Raw genomic sequence first — 19,348 nt, 5'->3', positions numbered from 1 at the left:
AAATCTTATTCTTTACCCTTTATTTTTCAAAACCTTCAGATTGCTTCATGTAAATTTGCTCTTTCAATTTTCCATGCAAGAAAGTAGTCTTCACATTCATCTATTCCAACTCGAGATTTAAGACATCAACAACATCTGATAGGTTTCCCTACCAATGGCATGTTGCCAAAAGATCTGACCTATAAAATGGTCTTGATCACCTCATTGGGCCTAACTTTCCATTTTGTCAAATGTTGACCATTTGATGTAAGTTGGAAGCCACAGTTGGGATGGATGGGACATCTGATAGGGAACTTATTGGTGGCCCATCGGATGAAGGAATTACGTGGTACTCAAGTAGTGTATTTATTTAGTCCTCCAGCTAATATGAAGCCTATGATTGACAATCTGGTCCATTGATACTATAAGTGCACAAACGCTGGAACAAGCCCCAAATGTCCATCAAAGTGCGTGCCATCAAATAGATGGCTTAGATCTTTGATCCATCAGCTCCCCAATAATACAATCCACTCGTTGAGTGTAATCAACCTATATCATGGACAATTAAATACCGTTTTCTTTTAACCAACCTGTGTAAGAGCCCATTACATTGCACCACATGAGTTATATATAATAAAATTTGAATGACCATTTGATCCTACATCTTAAGAAAATCTCTTATGCATCATCAATACTGTGTGATCATCTATGATTGATTTTTATCTCATCTACATGATTTGATCTAAATTTACCTGTTTTTTAACGTGTTTTTAATCCAATTGAATTAATGTATACTTAAATAGCATCACTTCATTTTAAATAGCATCACTTCATTATGACTTTGTCACCTAGCTTTGAATAATTGATTAATATGGGCGTTAGTCACTTCCAACACTAGCATATACTCACATAACAAGTAGAATGGAATCAATTCATCACTTGTAGGTAATTGTAATTAGTCTTGCAACACGTGTGGCTTAATTCATACTTATGAGTATGTATTCGTCATTTACATGTTCATCACACAAGATTCATCCAATTAACCAATGATCTATTCCCACGGCAACACAAGCTTATAACATGATCTGATTAAGTACTAAACCCATTGTGTCAATCATTGTGAGATCACATTCAATTCATTTTATAAATTAGTTTGGAGGTACATCTCACGTGTATATGCATCTTAATATTCTATTTTACTGATACAATAGTCCATACGTGAAAAGCGGACCAAGCTTTTAATCAATTGAGTATTGACCACATCTTAATATGCAAACATGATGGCCAATCAAAATCTCTATGTATTTATATTATTACGAAATAATTACATCCTCATGTAACAAGAAATACTGTGCGTATTAATATTTCAATATTAGAACAACCATCAAAACAGCCTAACAAGAAGCGTTCCCGACCCACCCCATCCCATCCCATCCCATCCATTTGTCATCTAGCGATGTCCATGTATGAAAAGGAAGACTTCACTGAATGATGCAGATGGTCACATTCATGAATAAGAAAATGAAGGATCACTAACCTTTACTGATTGGATTCCATTAGCTTTCTCAGTTTATTTTCCCTCCCCTCGTGATTCCAGAGGAGACGAGACCCCTCATGATTCGAGAGGAGATGAGATCCCTTTCCGTATCGGATTTCATCGACGCTGATGGACTGAAGTTGACGATTCCTCTAGACCTGCCTAGTTGGTTAAGGAGGCATATTGTGCAGGGCGGATTTTGTACTTCTGACTCAGATGATAATCGGATTTGGCCCTTTGATCCCGGCGGGAAATTCACTGTCAAGTCAGCCTGGGGGGTGATTAGAGTCGTCGGGCTGAAGAAGGGCTAAATGGGTGTGGCACCCTCTCATTCCTCCAAAGATTTTCCTGTTCTTATGGAGGCTGATTCTTGGAGCTCTCCCAGTCGACACTAAACCCGAGGCATTGAGCTTGCTTCTAGATGCTCATGTTGCTTGGTAAGTTAGAGCTCCTCCCCCTTACTTGAATCCTTACTCCACCTTTTCCAGGAAGGATCGCTGACTGTTAGCGCGTGGAATCAGCTGGCAGATTTTATTGGCGTCCCACTGCCTCCTCACTCCTGTCTCATGGACCGTCTTCTCTGGTGGTGGCAGCTAGCCTCCCCTCGAATTTTTGCATCCAAGATCCTTCGTCTGGCCCCCCGTGTTTCTTCTTTGGGAAATTTGGAAGGTTAGAAACGCTACCAGGTATGACAGTTCGTCCGTCTCCTCTTTAGGGGTTTTCAGGAAATCCTTGAGCTGGATGGACTCCCTGTCTCATCTCAAACACGCTGGAGGTTAGTCCTCCTCCCTCTACTCCTCTTCTTCTCCCATGGACCCTGCGCACCCTCACTGAACTCCTCCCACCTTCACTATTGTTAGGTGGGTCAGACCAATGGCGGGCAACTTGAAGCTCAATGTTGATGGTTCTGCCCTGTCTAAGCCAGGGCCAGCGGGAGGAGGATGTATCTGCCGAGATAGCAACGGTAACCTTGTGTTTGCATTCGCCGAAGGTTACGGGTCCTCTTCAAACAATAGGGCCGAGCTTCGTGCGCTGCACGACGGCCTGGAGCTATGCATCAGCTGCGGTTTGCTTTGTGTCTCCATTGAATCGGACTCAAAATGGGTGGTAGACTGCATCAATGGGAGGTCCTCATTTGCATGGAAATGGAAGTATTGGTTTTCTAGGATCCAAAAGCTTTCCTTGAAAGGCTCCTTTAGATGCTCGCTCATCCCTAGAGAGGCTAACGGTCCGGCCAATGGTTTAGCAAAGTTGGGTAGTTCGACTCAAGCAGATTCTCTCGTCCTACAAGTTTCCAGCCTTCCTCGCTTGCTCCGAGGTCATTTTCTGTTGGACAAAGTAGGTCTAGGTTCAGTTAGGATGGCTTTCAGGGCCCTTTGCTTGTTTCTCTTATGGTGGTACAGGATCTTTTGTCCCTGGTCCTGCCAGCATCCTTATACCTGTAAATTTTTGGCATATCAATGAAATGAATCTCTTCCTTTAGAAAAAGAAGAAGTTTATTTTCATTTCTCTGGAAGAAGAAATTTCCTTGGAGTCCTATGCAAGTTTAGCACCATTTAAAATGAGGTGAAGACTCATCATCCTCATGTGTGGTCTCAGTGGACGGCTATCCATACCGTTAAACTTGTGTGTCCCAATGCACGTGGAGCATATATCAAGTGCTCCTAACAATAGTGACTAAAAAATGGTTGGTTAAAGTAAAACAAGAGTGTTATTAATTCAAAGGAAAGAAACAGATGGTTAATATCCTATCAGTGTAATTTTTCCATGGTGCTCCATACACAGTTGGGTCAGTAATTAGGATGGTCTGGATTACCATACAAGCATGCCATGTGCACGATCGAAGAGTAACCACCAATTTTCACACGGTAGAAAACCAACATAAATTCTAGTGCATAAGTAGATCTAGTGTAAAGATTCGTTTTTTGCTCATGTCATTTTCTTTCCTGTCGGAAACTCATCAGTTCTTTTCTATGTACTGTAGGGTCTGCCCATGCATAAGACTAGTGACATGTGGGGTCCATGGTTTGTCGACCCAGACCATTGGAAGATACTCACCGTTCATTCATCGTCTAGAAAGAGACATATGTACACAGTGTAGTCAAACAGGTCGATATGAAAGGGTTGGGATATTCCAACCTTGGAAGTTTGCCATCCATTATCCATGTGATGGATCATCATACGGTCTAGATTTTTTGCGGGACGGTCCATCCACAGTTGGGAGCAACTGATCAATGGTCTTGATCACCGGCCTAGGGCCCGCTATGTAAAAATTGGAAGCCCTTAAAAGTATTTTGTGAGAGAAATTTGCGACTGTACGACCCATTTATGGCCCATTTACGAGATGAAGCCCACCTTATTTTACTTTGCAAAAATAAGCCCCAGTTGTACGGATGGCTTGCCAAAGGTCGAAAATGCCCCTTTTTTTCCTTCAAGCGGATCGGTGGTGCTCGAATACGAGCGCTGACACTCCTCTCGAACTCCGAGTTGTACGAACGGTTCAAAAGATATCAAAGTTACATGGGCCCCACAGTTACGTATTTATTATATCCACAACGTTCATCCATATTTCTAGATCATTTGGGAGCATTATCAAAAAAAAAAAAAAAATCATATCCAATGATCAACTGGACCACACACCACAAAGAGCAACGGGAAAATTGATTTTCACCGTTAAAAATTTTGTAGGGCACACCGTAACATTTATTTTCCATCCAATCTATTCATAAGGTCACAAAGACCTGGATGAAGAGGAAAAACAAATTTCATAATAATCCAAAACTTCTGTGACCCCTAAAAGGGTTTCAATGGTAGACGTTCAATCCTCCACAGCCTTTTACAATGTGGTCTAGTTGATAGCTAGATCTGTCTTATTTTTCGTCTCAAGCCTTAATACGAGTTCGTCGAATGTATGGACAGTTTGGATATAACACATACCTCATAATAGTACCCACAAAAAGCGGTGGAGATTACAACAGTGAAAAATAAAATAATAATAATTAAATAGCGAGGAACTTATGGCTACGGTTTTCTATAGCTACGGATTATAATCGTAGCAATAACCCTAGCCATTACCGTTTCGATATGTCCTTTTCTATGTATCAAAGGTCTTTCGATTAATCGAAAAAGGTTCAGAACTATCCAACGAGTTTGCCTCAAAAATCCTGCAATTTTTGATACATATCGAAGAGTATTCGATATGTATCAAAGGTGATATGACTAATAGCTACGAATTATAACCGTAGCCATAACTGTAGTCTGTGCCAGTTTATGAAATTATTATTATTATTATTATTATTTTTTGCTTGGATAAATTTATTCTACCTACAATTTTCTCTAATACATATTTATATAAATATGTATATATAAGCGTATAAAAAAAAAAAATTCTCTCTTTTTTTCATTTATTTCTTTATTCATTTAACAAGAATATCTCCTAAACCAAAATTAGTTACTTGACGTACCCTATATGATTTTGGGGTAGGAGAAGCTACTTTAGCTAACCAACCTAGTTATTTTTCAAGATTCCATCAGATCTATGGTCAAAAATCAATTTCATTCACTTCGCGGTCAATTTCAATCAGTTCGCGGTCAATTTCATTCATTTCATTTACTTCGCGATCAATTCCATGCATTTCACGGTCAATCCCAGCGATTCCGTGTTGATTCACGGTCATTTCGAGGCATTTCACAGTTAATTCCCTTCACTTCACAGTCATTTGCATGCATTTCACGGTCAATTCGCTTCAATTCATGATCATTCCCATACATTTCACGGTCATCCCAAACTATTCCGTGTTGATTCACGATTATTTCGAGGCATTTCACGGTCAATTCCCTTCACTTCATGGTCATTTGCATGCATTTCACGGTCAATTCGCTTCAATTCATGATCATTCCCATGCATTCACGGTCATCCCAAACTATTCCGTGTTGATTCACGGTCATTTCGAGGCATTTCACGGTCAATTTCCTTCACTTCACGGTCATTTGCATGCATTTCACTATCAATTCGCTTCAATTCATGATCATTCCCATGCATTTCACGGTCATCCCAAACTATTCCGTGTTGATTCACGGTCATTTCGAGGCATTTCACGGTCAATTCCCTTCACTTCACTATCATTTGCATGCATTTCATGGTCAATTCGCTTCAATTCATGATCATTCCCATGCATTTCAAACGACCGGAGAAGTGGGATCCAACCAAGGAACATTGATCTCCTTTTCCTTGGAAAGACTTCGTGCCGCGACCGTGACTCCTTTCGGGTTCCGCAGGACCACAAATAGGTGAGATCCAACCCTTAATCCAAAAACCTAGGCTATTGAGGCCCTTTTTTTCACAATTGGTAATAGACTATGTCTCTTGTAGTCTATTAGCAAGTTACCGTTTTATCGACCCCTGAGGGCCCAGATAATGATCACGGGTTGCGATCTACGCTTAAAAACTTGACATGCTGTTTATTTGAAATGATTTGCAAATGACATGTTTTATGTAATGCCTCATTCATTTCTGCTCATTTCAGCTCATTTCTGTAGTCCATGTGTTTGATGAAATGCCTCATTCATTCCTGCTCATTTCAGCTCATTTCTGTAGTCCATGTGTTCGATGAAATGCCTGATTCACCATGCCTACAGTATCCTCTACGACAAGGTCACCATGCATTTCATGGTCATTTCCATGCATTTCACGGTCAAATCGCTTCACCTCACGGTCATTTCATGCATTTCACGGTCATTCCCGGCAATTCCGCGTTCATTCACGGTCATGCTAGTCTATAAATGTCACGGTGAGTGCCAGATGGAAATGACAATCACTGAGTAGTGGCATGCTTGACTTCATTTTTTCCCCTCCATGCTTGTATTTCCAAACTGGCCTTTCACAGAGTGGAATTGCAGAACTCACTTTCAGAAAAATTCACCTTCAAACCTGAAACCACTTCGAACTAACATATTGTCATGTTAAAAAACCCACCACATAGTCATTAGCTTCACAAAACAACAAGGTATCATCAGCAAACAAAAAGTGAGGAAAGTTCTCCACCTGGAACTCCCTAAAAGGGGCCACATCTTGACCCTTAGATAATGTATAGAAGTTGCAATTTATTGAGTCTAGAATGGACTAAAAGATCGGTTTTCAGTAAATTGTTCCCTAAAATCTTTTCTTATAGGAAGATCTGTAATTACCAATAGGCATGCAACATTTTCCTTTAGAAGGGCACATGTCTTCTAAGAGGCGTGTCTTCCTGCCAAGATGTGTGCATGACAGGGTTATTCATCAGGTGGGTCTCACCATCAACATGCCTTATCCTAAAAACCAATTTGATCCACTCATTGGTTGGGCCATTTACATGTGTTGCATATGGACCATTGGTCATGTTCTTCCTATATGTCCACTTTTCTCATACACTAAAAACAGGGGACTAATGCAATTGAGAATGTAATGGAGGATTTAATTGAAATTTTTGATGGTTTATTTTCTATAGGGATTTATCCAGTAACTTGCTATATGGAGATATTCCGTTCTCGACATCTAGGCTCAAATAGCTTGCTATATGGAGATATTCCGGTAACTTACTAAGTAGGACCTTGTAATGAAACCCACCTTTGTTTTTAAGTCTGTTAAGGCTATTGCCATGTTATTCTTGGCAATCTCAAAATTTAGAGACACTGTCAAACACCTAACACAGTAGAACATCCATCACTAAAGATAAATATCAATCAAAATGCATCAAGAGTCGTGCACTGTTTATGAATACAAATATTAGAGTAGATAAGCAGTGGACTACCTCTCGTAGCAAGCAATAGCTGATTCCAAGTCCCCACGGTTTTTATATATAATACCCATGTTGCAATATGCTACATAGGCCTTTGTATTGCAGCTTTCTCATAGCAACTAAGAGCCAAATGCCAAACTGCAAATTTTATCTCATCAAGATGGAAAGGCTTCTCCAAAAAAGCCACGTCTTCCTAAGAGATACAATTAAAGGCCAAACCATCAATGTAAGGATGAAAAATATTTCTTGATGACAGTAAATTAGAATAAAAATTAAAAATAGAATTGTAAATACTATCCTTATCAGAAATTCTTTCACCATCAATAACCAGAGAGGAAATAGAATTTACGAGCACCTTTGCATGGCTATTCCATGGAAGAACTTTGTGTTACAATCACCGTCTTTAACCTAAATTGTCTAGGAATGCTAGCCACCATTTTATTTCGTCCTCTTTTAATCTAGCACAATTGACGACAAATGCCTGTTATTTAGACCCCTACCATTTTGTGTGTTCACTGCAGCTTTATTTCTCTCTTGGTTTAGTAAATTGGTTTCATTTCCTCTGTTGCCTTGTTTCATGATTGTTTGGAAAGTGATGAGATCAGTTTCTGAACTCTTCCGTTCAAACTATGCAGCCTCTTGCAACATGCATGCACAACTTACAGACTGTGAAAAAGGCAATTAGTTTACAAATTTCTGAACCATGGCCATGTGAATATCAGGTTGTACCAAATTCAGAAACAATCTTTCACAGATTTGAATCTCTCCTATTGCACTACTTTCAGTTATACTTGTCTCATCTTAGAGATTCATTTACTTTTGCTGCCTCATTGAACACGAAATAGTTTCGGATGACTGTGAAATGCATGGAAATGATCATGAATTGTAGCGAACTGACCGTGAAATGCATGCAAACGACCGGAAAGTGAAGGCAATTGACCGTGAAATGCCTCGAAATGACCGTGAATCAACACGGAATAGTTTCGGATGATTGTGAAAAGCATGGAAATGATCATGAATTGCAGCGAACTGACCGTGAAATGCATGCAAACGACCGGGAAGTGAAGGCAATTGACTGTGAAATGCCTCGAAATGATCGTGAATCAACACGGAATAGTTTCTGATGACCGTGAAATGCATGGAAATGATCATGAATTGCAGCGAACTGATCGTGAAATGCATGCAAACGACCGGGTAGTGAAGGTAATTGACCGTGAAATGCCTCGAAATGACTGTGAATCAACACGGAATAGTTTCTGATGACCGTGAAATGCATGGAAATGATCATGAATTGCAGCGAACTGACCGTGAAATGCATGCAAACGACCGGGAAGTGAAGGCAATTGACCGTGAAATGCCTTGAAATGACCGTGAATCAACACGGAATAGTTTCGGATGACCGTGAAATGCATGGAAATGATCTTGAATTGCAGCGAACTGACCGTGAAATGCATGCAAACGACTAAGTAGTGAAGGCAATTGACCGTGAAATGCCTCGAAATGACCGTGAATCAGCACGGAATAGTTTCGGATGACCGTGAAATGCATGGAAATGATCATGAATTGCAGCGAACTGATCGTGAAATGCATGCAAACGACCGGGTAGTGAAGGTAATTGACCGTGAAATGCCTCGAAATGACTGTGAATCAACACGGAATAGTTTCGGATGACTGTGAAATGCATGGAAATGATCATGAATTGCAGCGAACTGACCGTGAAATGCATGCAAACGACCTGGAAGTGAAGGCAATTGACCATGAAATGCCTCGAAATGATCGTGAATCAACACGGAATAGTTTCGGATGACCGCGAAATACATGGAAATGATCTTGAATTGTAGCGAACTGACCGTGAAATGCATGCAAACGACTAGGTAGTGAAGGCAATTGACCGTGAAATGCCTCGAAATGACCGTGAATCAGCACGGAATAGTTTCGGATGACCGTGAAATGCATGGAAATGATCATGAATTGCAGCGAACTGACCGTGAAATGCATGCAAACGACCGGGTAGTGAAGGTAATTGACCGTGAAATGCCTCGAAATGACTGTGAATCAACACGGAATAGTTTCGGATGACCGTGAAATGCATGGAAATGATCATGAATTGTAGCGAACTGACCGTGAAATGCATGCAAACGACCAGGAAGTGAAGGCAATTGACCATGAAATGCCTTGAAATGATCGTGAATCAACATGAAATAGTTTCGGATGACCGCGAAATACATGGAAATGATCTTGAATTGCAGCAAACTGACCGTGAAATGCATGCAAACGACTAGGTAGTGAAGGCAATTGACCGTGAAATGCCTCGAAATGACCGTGAATTGGCACGGAATAGTTTCGGATGACCGTGAAATGCATGGAAATGATTATGAATTGCAGCGAACTGACCGTGAAATGCATGCAAACGACCGGGTAGTGAAGGTAATTGACCGTGAAATGCCTCGAAATGACTGTGAATCAACACGGAATAGTTTCGGATGACCGTGAAATACATGGACATGATCATGAATTGCAGCGAACTGACCGTGAAATGCATGCAAACGACCGGGAAGTGAAGGCAATTGACCATGAAATGCCTCGAAATGATCGTGAATCAACACGGAATAGTTTCAGATGACCGTGAAATGTATGAAAATGATCATGAATTGCAGCGAACTGACCGTGAAATGCATGCAAACGACCGGGAAGTGAAGGCAATTGACCGTGAAATGCCTTGAAATGACCGTGAATCAACACGGAATAGTTTCGGATGACCGTGAAATGCATGGAAATGATCATGAATTGCAGCGAACTGACCGTGAAATGCATGCAAACGACAGGGAAGTGAAGGCAATTGACCGTGAAATGCCTCGAAATGACCGTGAATCAACACGGAATAGTTTCGGATGACCGTGAAATGCATGAAAATGATCATGAATTGTAGCGAACTGACCGATCGTGAAGTGAAGGGAATTGGCCGTGAAATGCCTTGAAATGACCGTGAATCAACACGGAATAGTTTCGGATGACCGTGAAATGCATGGAAATGATCATGAATGGCAGCGAACTGATCATGAAACGGGAAGTGAAGGCAATTGACCGTGAAATGCCTCGAAATGACCGTGCATCAACACGGAATAGTTTCGGATGACCGTGAAATGCATGAAAATGATCATGAATTGCAACGAACTTACAGTGAAGTGCATGCAAATGACCGTGAAGTGAAGGGAATCGACCGTGAAATGCCTCGAAATGACCGTGAATCAACACGGAATAGTTTCGGATGACCGTGAAATGCATGAAAATGATCATGAATTGCAGCGAACTGACCGTGAAATGCATGCAAACGACCGGGAAGTGAAGGCAATTGACCGTGAAATGCCTCGAAATGACCGTGCATCAACACGGAATAGTTTCGGATGACCGTGAAATGCATGAAAATGATCATGAATTGCAACGAACTGACCGTGAAATGCATGCAAACGACCAGGAAGTGAAGGCAACTGACCGTGAAATGCCTCAAAATGACCGTGAATCAACACGGAATAGTTTCGGATGACCGTGAAATGTATGAAAATGATCATGAATTGCAGCGAACTGACCGTGAAATGCATGCAAACGATCGGGTAGTGAAGGCAATTGACCGTGAAATGCCTCAAAATGATAATGAATCAACACAGAATAGTTTCAGATGACCATGAAATGCATGAAAATGATCATGAATTGCAGTTTCCTAGCAAGCATATTCATAATGAGGAACTGCCACAACTCAAAAGCATTGAATGCAATTGCAACTTAAGATACTAGAATAAGCACACTATGAACACAACTTGGCTAACATGGAGTGTATACCGACATGGGTGTGTACTAACAAGCTAACCTAAAAAAGAAAAACAAACAACAAAAATTTAGAAAAAATTACCTTCGATATATCGAAATTTACACGATATATCGACAGTTGATGTATTTCGATATATCGAATATCATACGATATATCGAAAATAGTCTAAAATTGTCCAGAGAGAAAATGATGTTTTAAAATAATTTTTCAATTATATTGAGATTATTTCGATATATCGAAGGAAGCAATTTCCAAATCCATCGAAAGACACTCGATTATATAAACAGAATCCAATGAATTTTAAGGAAAAAACATAAGTACGATCCGATATTATCGAAATCTATTTGATTACAAGTGCCTTAAGTTGTCGATTACATCGAATGCTAGTCGATGTTATCGTACTAAGTCACCGTCGATATATCGACTATGGTTCGATTTATCGAAAATGGACAGAAAATGTCCAGAGACAAAATTCTTTTTTATAGGAATTATCGAGAATATCGACTACAATTCGATACATCAAGACTCGATATATCGAATATAATTTGATATATCAAAATTGGTTCGCAAATTTTCAGAGACAAAGTGCTTTTTAACAGCATTTATCGATCATATCGACAATATGTCGATATATCGAAGTAACGATATATCGAATAAACTTAGATATATCGAAGAACATCAAAAACTCTCCAGGGATAAATGCTCATTTAAAATGAATTTTCGAGTATATCGATTAATATTCGATATATCGGGTATCTTGTCAATATATATCGAAGTAGTCTCGATTGAAAAATATTTGAAAAGCCATAAACCCTTTGTCTGACCGTTGAAACTCTTTGTAGATATATCGATTGCCATTCGATATATCGAATTTGTGCGTGTATTTAAAAGTCGGCGCCTCCATTCCATTTCATTCCTTCCATTTTCTCCTTCCTTTGTTCTTCCTCTGCGACGCATCCTCTCTAAGATGTCGGTGGCGGTGAATTGAGCCATTTTGGTGGAGCTTTTTAAGGTTTGTAAATCATTTTTTTTAGTCAATCATTCAAAATCCTATATTTTTCGCCCCTTTTCCTTTTCCTGTTCATCCCTATTTGCTCTCCAATTCTTCAATCTCCTTGATTTCCATTTCTTTTATCAGGATATCCTCTTCAAGTTTTCATCTACATGGGAAAAGAGGGGAGTAAATCGGTTCATCAGGCAGAATCATCCAATCCTAGGCCAAAACGTGCTAAAACAGTTGCCAGGAGAAAAATGCTTAGCCCGCAACAAAAAATGCCTCTCCATCACCTACAAACATTTCGCCACCCGAACTTCAAACCATGATCATTCCCATGTATTTCATGGTCGTCCCAAACAATTCCGCGTTGATTTACAGTCGTTTCGAGGCATTTTGCGGTCAATTTCCCTCACTTCACGGTCATTTGCATGCATTTCGCAATTAAATTGCTTCAAACCATGATCATTCCCATGCATTTCACGGTCCTCCCAAACAATTCTATGTTGATTCACGGTCGTTTCAAGGCATTTCACTATCAATTCCCTTCACTTCACGGTCAGTTGTATGCATTTCGCGGTCAAATTGCTTCAAACCATGATCATTCCCATGCATTTCACGGTCGTCCTAAACAATTCCATGTTAATTCATGGTCGTTTCGAGGCATTTTGCGGTCAATTCCCTTCACTTCACGGTCAGTTGCATGCATTTTGCGGTCAATTCGCTTCAAACCATGATCATTCCCATGCATTTCACGGTCATCCCAAACAATTCCGTGTTGATTCACGGTCATTTCGAGGCATTTCGCGGTCAATTCCCTTCACTTCACGGTCATTTGCATGCATTTCACGGTCAATTTGCTTTAAACCATGATCATTCTCATCCATTTCACGGTCATCCCAAACAATTCTGTTCAAATTAAAAGAGGCTTTGCCATTTTTATACATTTTTGTAGTATAAATTAGCAAAGAACCCTCTTATATCTTTACTATTTTGAACTAAATGAAGGGCACAGATAACCTGATCTGTTCTTTATGTATAGATTTGCTTAATTGCGTGAGTGTACAATAAACGTCTCTTCATAAAATACCATTCATGAAAACAACTGACCCTAGATAGCTAGGACAAGACCATGATGATAAAGATCTATACCATCAATCACAAGTCATATTCTACAATTGCAGTCAATTTTATTTTTGGAGGACTGATCACCTGCAACCGAGATACATATGCACATATAAATTTCTAAAGACAGAAACTAGGCTGTGGCGTACCACTGGTTGTAGGTGGTGATCGTTCCCCCTATTCTCTTAAGATTATAGAATAATTGTACAGATATCGATATTGGTTTCAATGGCATCACCCTATCAAACGCTTAGTCTAACCTGAGAGAATATACACCGGGAACTTCTCTTTCAAGTATTTCAATCAATTACTATGGGAATTTGGAACTACAAAAGGAGATTATTTCCATACCTTAGCTTTTGCTTGAATAAAATCGTCCAAATTCAGAGGCCTCAATACTCACGGTGCATTATTTGTACCTCCCTAAACCAAAAAGCAATGGCAATTTAGCATATGTGAAAAAGTGAAAGCGGGAGTAAGGAGTAATGAGATGAATTGTAAAAATGCACAAGTGGACACATCAATGCCTGTCCACAAAGCCCAATGCCCAGGCACTGGTCCATACATTTTCAGAAATGAAGTTATTCCTTAAAGCATACATAAATCTGGTTCGACTCTAACTGCATCCAAGGAAATAAACAGACATCAATAGTAACCTACAAGTCAAGGAACATACCCGCTTTTCTTCTTCTAGAAGTTCTTGCACTGGCCTATATGCCGCTGCGATACAAAGGTTCTGCACAAAAAGAAAGTAAGAAATTGAGGAATAGATGGCCAAGAAAGACAACAGGTGTAGGTACTTCAAGTTCAAATCACTCCCTGAATATCCTTCAGTTGCATTGGCAAGTTCGTCAAATCGGAATACAAAATCTAGGTTTTCTTAGGCCAGAAATATTCTTAGAATTTTCATCCGATTCTCAGCATCTGGGAGGTCCACATATATCCTACATACCAAAATTTTAGTCACTAGAAGCAGAAGGAAAAGGAAATGGTAGTGAAAAGTAGAAATTCAACTATTTCTGATCAGAAACATCCTGGAATCATGAGACTGAGGGAGCAGATGTGCTCAGTATACTATTCATAAGTTAATAACTAGCCACAGATTATTATTATTATTTTTAAGTAAACAAGAAATGGGAAAGAGTGTATAAAGATGTTATATGGACACTTTAAATTGCTATGATGCCATGTAGCATGGCAGTAAAACCATGAATATGCATGGCATCCTCGGGTTCTGAACTTCTGTGAGTGGGATCCACTGTTCAGTCATCCAGTTCCAAACCATTAATTTGATGGGACCCACAGTAGATGGAATGTTCCCCCAAACTCTCAATCTAAGGACTAGATTACTGGCGAGAAAGTAATTCAGCCATGGTGCACATTCAATGGGAAAAGGCCTATGGTCAGTATCTAAATTTTTGGTGAACAGTCCATCCAATGTGGGTCCCTCAGATCAACACTCTGGATTACCAAACAGTGGGTCTCATATGCCTTTTCTGAAATGCCTTTCGGAAGGTTGTCCACCGTGAGGACTCTAGATTACCAAACAGTGGGTCTCATATGTGGGTCCCTTGAAAAAACACTACCTAATTGAAGGCACACATTCATGATATTCATATGCCTTTTCTGAAATGCCTAAAAGAGATTGAAAAACAACTACCTAATTGAAGGCACACATTCATGATATTCATATGCCTTTTATGAAGGTTGTCCACCATGATCTTTTTATACTAACCCTCCAACCAACCGAAAGTAATGACCATAGGCTACGACTAAATAAATTCAGTTGGATCAACACCCAGATCCATAGCTCAAGTGGTAGACAGAGTGAAAGATACCTCATTTTAACACTTACGTCTTGGTATCAATTCGCTAGAAGAAAAAATAATAATAATAATTCAGTTGTATTATGAGGCCCTGGGATTTAGTTGTATTGTGATGTAGTCTATTACCAATTATGAAAAAGGGCCTCAATAGCCTAGTTTTTGGATCGAGGGTTGGATCTCACCTATTTGTGGTCCTGCAGAACCCGAAAGGCGTCCCGGTCATGGCACGAAGCCTTCCCAAGGAAAAGGAGATCAATGTTCCTTGGTTGGATCCTACTTCTCCGAGCTTTCTCTTCTCTTCTCCTTATTTCCCCTTTTGAAATGCCCTAGGAAAAATTAGAAAATTCATGCAAGGTAGAGAGGTGTGAGAAAATGGGGTTATATATAACTCCGGTTTTGATGTAAATGGCCCTAGTGGCACTTGTACTCCCAAACTAACCCTATATGGGTCAATTTTGGTTAGTGAGATTATGAGGGGAGGCTCACAAGGAAATCCGCACTTAAGGTTAAGGATTCTATTAACGGATAAGCCAAGGTACAAAGTGGGCCCTAAAAAAAAGACCGGAAAAAGAAAAAATAAAAAAGGAACAAGGTCCTGACCACAGTAGAGTTGAAACTGTGGGGAACTCGTACAAATGATTTTTGTAAATTGAGAATTCTATTTCTCTTCTTTATTTTATTAAAATCATTGGCATTCTCTAAAAAATAATAAAATAAATAAAGTAAAAATAAAAAATGATGTGACGTGAAGGGCATGACCGTGAAATAAGCCGAAAGGACCGTGAATCAAGACGGAATAGGCGGGAATGACCGTGAAATGCGCCGAAATGACCGTGAATCAACTGGAATAGGCGGGAAATGACCATGATATGTGAAGAAATGACCGTGAAGAGAAGATATCATTTACTGCAAAATGTTGTCTTCACCATTCATAATGAAATCAATATTACGAATACATCATTTCCTTCAAATTTATGACAAAATATACAGCACATCATTTACATCCTTTCACCATGAATGCTTTACAATACATCATTTACAACAGTTTACAACATTTCATAAAATTTTCTGATTCCTCTCATGCCTAAGACAAATATATCATATTTTGAACTCACTAAGGCAATCATAGGCTATTGACTCCCTAAAGCTGGAAGTGAATGACTGCAAGTCTCTCCCTGTCAAAATGTGATCGCTGCACAAAATGTCGATATATTTCATGACAAACATGCCACAGTCATATTCGTTCGTCTGCTTTGGTATAGAGGTATCTTCTCTAACCGTCCAAGCATTTCCTTCCAGCGCAACCCTATCTCCAGTGGCGTAAAATAATATAGGCAAGGTCTTCTTCATCAGATCAATATGTTGCTTGTATCGATTGAGTGCCCTCGAGTATAAACTGTCAAGTATAATGATTTCTCGATCTCGAGGGTGGATGACCATTAGGTACCAATGACTATTGGCATGATTGACTGGTACATATGCATGTCCATGTTTGGCAAGATAAGATATCAATATCCAGAAATTATAGATTTGGGTATACCTAGCATCGATAACTTGTAACGACACCATTACCTCTTCATGTTGCCACATGGCCTTCTGCCCCTCATGCGGCTTGACAATGCTGATCGGAGAGAGTTTTTCTAGCCCTTCAAATAATAAACGCGAATCGTCACTGCCAACATCCTGATACATTCGCAATGTCGACATTTGCATGCCGATACATGGCTATTACAAACAACATAGTAAATTAGAACATATATCATATAATGAAATAGCATATTAACCATGATTTAAATCATATAGTTACTAGGAAATATGTGGGACAGAACTTACAGTCCTTTGTATATAATAGAGGAAATGATCGGTGTGTTCTCTCTAAGAAATCGACGTACTTGTTAATAGCCTAATCAATAAAGAAGGAAAATTAACCTATACTCTTTTATATATAAATTCTGAAAAAAACCATGTATGTATGTGTGTGATTTTCTTACCACGCTGTCAACCCAAGCATTATTCTCCCAAATGGTCTTGAACCATCGAAATTCAGGTGATTCTTTATTTGCGTTGGCCCAGCTTTCCAATTCATGGAGTTCGTCCTGCAATATTACCCTAAGTGGATCGATCATGGCCTGAAGGGGTATCGGAGAAGTCAGAAATTCTCTCTATTTCTCATCGTCGGCGGTGTTACTTGGAGTGGTTTGTACGGCAGAGATAGAAATGAATGGAGAACACTTGTAGACATACGACTTCAGCACCCTCTTAGGTCTCCTCGTATATAATGGAATGGATTGCAGTGATTTCTCATGTATATCAACGCCCAATGCATCCTCGTCCTCCTTCTCAGACTCTTTCTTCTGATTTTCATAGTCCTCCTTTCAGAATCGAATCTTCTCTATACGAAATGCCTCCATCTGCTTCTTCAACTCCACTTTACCCTCCTCCAACTCTTCGCTCTCCTTCTTCAATTCTTCCTTCTCCCTCAGCAACATTTCCCTCTCCTTCTTCAAAACCTCCCTCCCATTCAACTCCTCCTTCTCTAACCTCAAAGCTTCTTTCAGTTTTAGCATTAGTTCAACCTCATTGAGTACTACTTCTCTCTCCCTCTTAATCGATTCTTCTATCTCTTTTAGTGTGCGTTCGAGAAGCTTCAACTCTTCCCTCTCTCTCTTCAACTGAAGCCTCTGCACCTCCAGCTCCTCCCTATCTTCCATCGACTCCCCAGTGAGTTGCAACCCCGCTCCCTCTCCCTCTCCATCACCAGTATTGTCTTCCTCTCCCCCTTCTTCTCCCTCTCCACCCTCTTCCCCCTCTCCCTGTCCCGATTTCTCCTCCATATCTTCATCATCTTCATCTTTAGTGCTTTACAGAATGAAGCAATGTATGTATCAGTTATATAACATGTCAAATTAAATATAAAATATCAACATAAAGGAAGACGTTTCTGACATCTTACATCAAATATATCACGGGCCAAACGAACGGACTCCGTCTCCAACTCCTCTGTGGTCGGCTCTAAGTTAACAATGATCTCAGCCTGCAAGAGAACATCTTCATTTTCATGTTACAGAAACACACCTGCGCACACACAGAGACACACACATACACAAATATATATAGTTAAATGAGTGACCACTTAGCTTCATAGAAATTGACTTACATCTTTACTCTCTATAATTTCATGAATCTTCTTATACCTTGGAAGCTTCCATCCCTGATATTGTATGATTCGTGGAAATTGGAAGGGAACATATGAAATTATACATTGTTAGAGAGCTGGTACTCTCTCAACGGCCCATATCTGTTACAATGAAATAACAAGATGATGTTAAATAAATATAATTTGCTATAAACTATGAATTAAAATAGACAAGGAAAGAATCCTTACCTGTAGGGGAAATATGCAACCGGTGACATTGTAATGAGGCCCTTGGGATGCCATGAAGGCACTCTCGATCCCTTCTGTCATCGTTTGGTAGGCCAAACTACCCCAGGGGTAGATATTAAAGTCTTCCAATGAGTCGACAAGGTCAATGAACTCTTTACAGCATTTAATATTCGTGTCGATACCCCTAACAAACCACTCTACACATAATATTAGGGCTAACCTCACGACATCTTCGTGCTTATTGCTATCAACTATCCTATTGAACACCTCCTGTACATGTTTCTTTAGGATAGGATATTTAGGGAAGTATTTGTCTCTTAATGACTTCTTCGAACGATGGATATTGGGTATATAGAGATCACCAGTCTTCAGCCCTGTTATTAGGGTGAAGTCCATCTTAGTAAATTTTATATGGTTCCCCTGTATCTTGAATACAAGGTTGCCTATATATCTGTTAATAAGTGCGTGAAAAATGGCTCCTATAAACCTAAATGATGGAATGTCTAATAAAAATGAGAATGGGGCCTGCCTAAATATATTTAATCTAGTGTTATTCTTCTCCAACTCCCTCTTCACACTATCAAACCACCATGTCAATGAACATCTGCATGAGATGGTAGGGGCCGACTCGCCGAATCCCTTATGTAAGGGTTTGTCATTTGACAATGATGAATTAGAAATTAAATCAACGATAACATTCTATATTTAACGACACATAATGTGAAAGTTGACTTATTGTGGTGAAAATTCATAAAGTATGGTGTGACTGTGCCGAGTTAGCAGTCAGTTTTTAGCGAATTCCAAATGAAAGTACAAGACTTATTAGTGAATTTTCACAAGTTTTGGGCCTCTTTCACTCATTTGTCAGTATATTTCATACAGTTCTTGGTAAATTTATA

General features: G+C 39.7%; 2 protein-coding genes across 2 annotated transcripts; one reads left to right on the top strand and one right to left on the bottom strand.

Annotated features, from left to right (window-relative positions):
* Positions 1-2,389: 2,389 nt before the first annotated feature.
* On the top strand, positions 2,390-2,999 carry LOC131254341 (uncharacterized). The gene is made up of 2 exons (XM_058255329.1): positions 2,390-2,834; positions 2,920-2,999. The coding sequence occupies exons 1-2, from the start codon at positions 2,390-2,392 to the stop codon at positions 2,997-2,999; spliced, it is 525 nt and encodes a 174-aa protein (XP_058111312.1).
* A 15,291-nt stretch (positions 3,000-18,290) lies between these two features.
* LOC131254089 (uncharacterized) lies at positions 18,291-18,951 on the bottom strand. The gene is made up of 2 exons (XM_058255109.1): positions 18,450-18,951; positions 18,291-18,362 (listed from the first exon to the last, which is right to left on the bottom strand). The coding sequence occupies exons 1-2, from the start codon at positions 18,843-18,845 to the stop codon at positions 18,330-18,332; spliced, it is 429 nt and encodes a 142-aa protein (XP_058111092.1). The 5' UTR covers positions 18,846-18,951; the 3' UTR covers positions 18,291-18,329.
* Positions 18,952-19,348: the final 397 nt, after the last annotated feature.

Source organism: Magnolia sinica, chromosome 8 (genome assembly GCF_029962835.1).
Source record: "Magnolia sinica isolate HGM2019 chromosome 8, MsV1, whole genome shotgun sequence".
NCBI classification, from domain to species: domain Eukaryota; kingdom Viridiplantae; phylum Streptophyta; class Magnoliopsida; order Magnoliales; family Magnoliaceae; genus Magnolia; species Magnolia sinica.
Note: the sequence above shows the minus strand (reverse complement) of the source record. Positions and strands in the feature narration are given on the sequence as shown.